At 47.1% G+C, this 2,754-nt stretch overlaps 1 protein-coding gene across 1 annotated transcript in view; it reads right to left on the bottom strand.

Annotated features, from left to right (window-relative positions):
- LOC113940899 (coatomer subunit gamma-2-like) overlaps positions 1-908 on the bottom strand; it is a gene marked incomplete at its 3' end in the record, with an annotated part of 2,392 nt that extends 1,484 nt beyond the window's left edge. The window contains exon 1 of the mRNA XM_027632046.1: positions 808-908. Within this exon, the coding sequence (XP_027487847.1) occupies positions 808-844 (37 nt within the window). The remainder of the gene's footprint in view (positions 1-807) is intronic.
- Between the last annotated feature and the right edge of the window lie 1,846 nt (positions 909-2,754).

Below are 2,754 nucleotides of genomic sequence, written 5' to 3'. Positions count from 1 at the left end.
GGGAAGGGAAGGTTTGGGAAGGGAAGGTTTGGGAAGGGAAGGTTTGGGAAGGGAAGGGAAGGTTTGGGAAGGGAAGGTTTGGGAAGGGAAGGTTTGGGAAGGGAAGGTTTGGGAAGGGAAGGTTTGGGAAGGGAAGGGACCCGAAAATGAAGTGAAACCACCCCCCAGAGCCACCATCGGACACAAAAACCCCTCCAAACCCTCCTGCTGCTCCTGCCCCTCAGCAGCAATTCCTCTTTTTCTGCTCGTTTATTCCTCGTTCTCACACCCCCAGCACAAGGAAAGTGAAAATGAAGCGAAACAGTCCAGGCAGAGGAGATGCTGAAAGGCTTCTTTGAAGCTTTTTGGGTTTTGTTTGTGTATCAAAAGGGCTTATAAAGCGTTTATTGTTTTAGATGTTACAACGCTGTTCGGGCACGGAGATAAATACAAATACAAAAATAAATATATGGAATCTCTTCCTGAAGGGAGGGAGCACCTGCGCTGGGCAGAGATGGATAAAATCCTCTCTGTGTGGAAACAGGGACAACAAACAGGCCCCAGTTCCTTCGGATTCAGAAACACTTTGACAGTCAGTTCTTAGGGCTGAAGCACAAACCTCCCCGAGCTGGGAGAGGCGGGAGACCATGGAACGGTTCGGGCTGGAAGGGATTTTAAGCACCATCCAACCCCACCTGGGAGGGGACACCTCCCGCTATCCCAGGTTGCTCCAGCCCGGCCTCGGGCACTTCCAGGGACGCAGGGGCAGCCTGTGCCTGTTCCTCATCACCCTCAGGCCCCCTCCCGAGGCCCTTAGACCCCCCGTACCGGACTCCTCGTCCTTCTTATCGAACTTCTTGATCATGGCGGCCGCGCTCCCTCAGCCGCTCCCGCTCCCTCCGAGCGCCGCCGCCGCCGCCTCACGGCCCCGCAGGAAGCACCGCCCCCCGCCGCACGCCGCGCCCGCTGATTGGGCGGCGGAGCTGTCAATCAACCCCCGGGGGCGGCTTCGCGCCTTCCGCGGCTCTGAAGGGGCGGGGCCGGAGGGGGGGGGAGTCTTAAAGGGGCCGCTCGCGTTGTGTGAGGGGAGTCTGAGGGGATGGAAAAACGCGTGGAAATCGCGTGGAAATCGTGTGGAAATCGCATGGAGCTCCCGTGGCAAAGCGGCCATTTGAGCCCCCTGGCAAAAAAAAAAAGAGAATTCATGTGTAGGTCGCTTGTAACTCGCGTGTAACTCGTGTGTAACTCACATGTAACTCACATGTAACTCACATGTAACTCACATGTAACTCACATGTAACCCGTGTAGCTCACGCATAATTCGCACATAACTTACATGGAACTGAGATGTAACTCATAACTCACCTGTAACTCACCTGTAACTCAGGTGTAACTCATGTGTAACTCCCACATAACTCACAAGTTATTCACATGTAACTCCCATGTAACTCCCACGTAACTCCCACGTAACTCCCACATAACTCCCACATAACTCGCGTGTTATTAGGAATTAAAAGCTAAAAAAATTAGGAGTATGGATCAAAATTTAGGGATTAAAAGCTAAAAAGGTTAGGAATACGGGTATGAAAGTTTGGAGTTAAAAGCTAAGAAATTTAGGAATACGGAAAAAAATTAGGAATTAAGAGCTAAAAAAATTAGTAATACGGATACAAAGGAATTAAAAGCTAAAAAAATTAGGAATAAGGATATGAAAATTTGGAGTTAAAAGCTAAACCAGAAAATTAGGATCATGAATAAAAAAATTAGGAATTAAAAACTAGGGAAATTAGGAATACACTTAAAAACTTACAAATTAAAAGCTAAGAAAATTAGGAATATGGATAAAAAATCAGGAATTAAAAGCTGAAAAAACCTGTTGCAATATCATTTTCCCCAGTGTTTTTATTCCACGGCTCAGCCTTTAATCCATCCCGCTTATTTAGACTCCAACCACATCCAGGTGGAATTTCCTCCCGGAGGAATTCCTGCTCTTTTTATTTGTCTTTAATTCATTATTATTATTATTATTATTATTATTATTATTATTATTATTATTATTATTATTATTATTATTTCCTTGGAGGGGGGCTCCATAATTTTGTAGGCAAAATGTCAGCACTGCAATTTCTCCCTGGATCAGGAAAATCCTCCCTCCCTCCTTATTTTCAGGGCGCTATTTTGATTTTCCAGGTGCCTCCAGCTTTGGGACAGGGGCTGGGACAGCGACCCCTGAACTAATTAACAACCTGAACTAATTAACAGTCATTCCAATGAGAGTAGGGAAGCAACTTGCTGGGAAATCATTCCATTTACAGTCAGCAGGGCTGAACCACACCCTCAGATATTCTCGGGAGATAAGAAGATTTTTGGGATGAACTCACATCCTGAGGGGGTTTTATATCCTCGGAACAGGAACATGTGTGGGAGCCGACAAGAAATGAGGGAATTCCTGGCTAATTCCCCAAAAGAAAGAAAAAGCAGATGGATCATTTCTGCTCCTTTGCTGCATCATTCTGGTTTCTGTTTGGGAAGTGAATATCCCTGTCCCCCAAGGGACATTTTTTTGCCCAGGGTTGCTCCTGATCCCTGCTGCTGGCACCTTAAACCAGGCACTTTGACTCCCTTTAAACTCCGGTCCTGGCCTAGAATCCAGCTTTTCTCACCCAAAAATCCCCTGGTTCAGGAGTCACAACTGACGCCACAACCCTTCCACGTGTGACATCTGAGGACAAACAGGGAAATCCCAACAGAGCTCCTCAACCACTTCAGTGTGGG

The sequence above is a fragment of the Corapipo altera genome, unplaced genomic scaffold, assembly GCF_003945725.1.
Source record: "Corapipo altera isolate COAL_440 unplaced genomic scaffold, ASM394572v1 60808, whole genome shotgun sequence".
Lineage (NCBI taxonomy): Eukaryota > Metazoa > Chordata > Aves > Passeriformes > Pipridae > Corapipo > Corapipo altera.
This window is presented reverse-complemented; position numbering and strand designations above follow the sequence as displayed.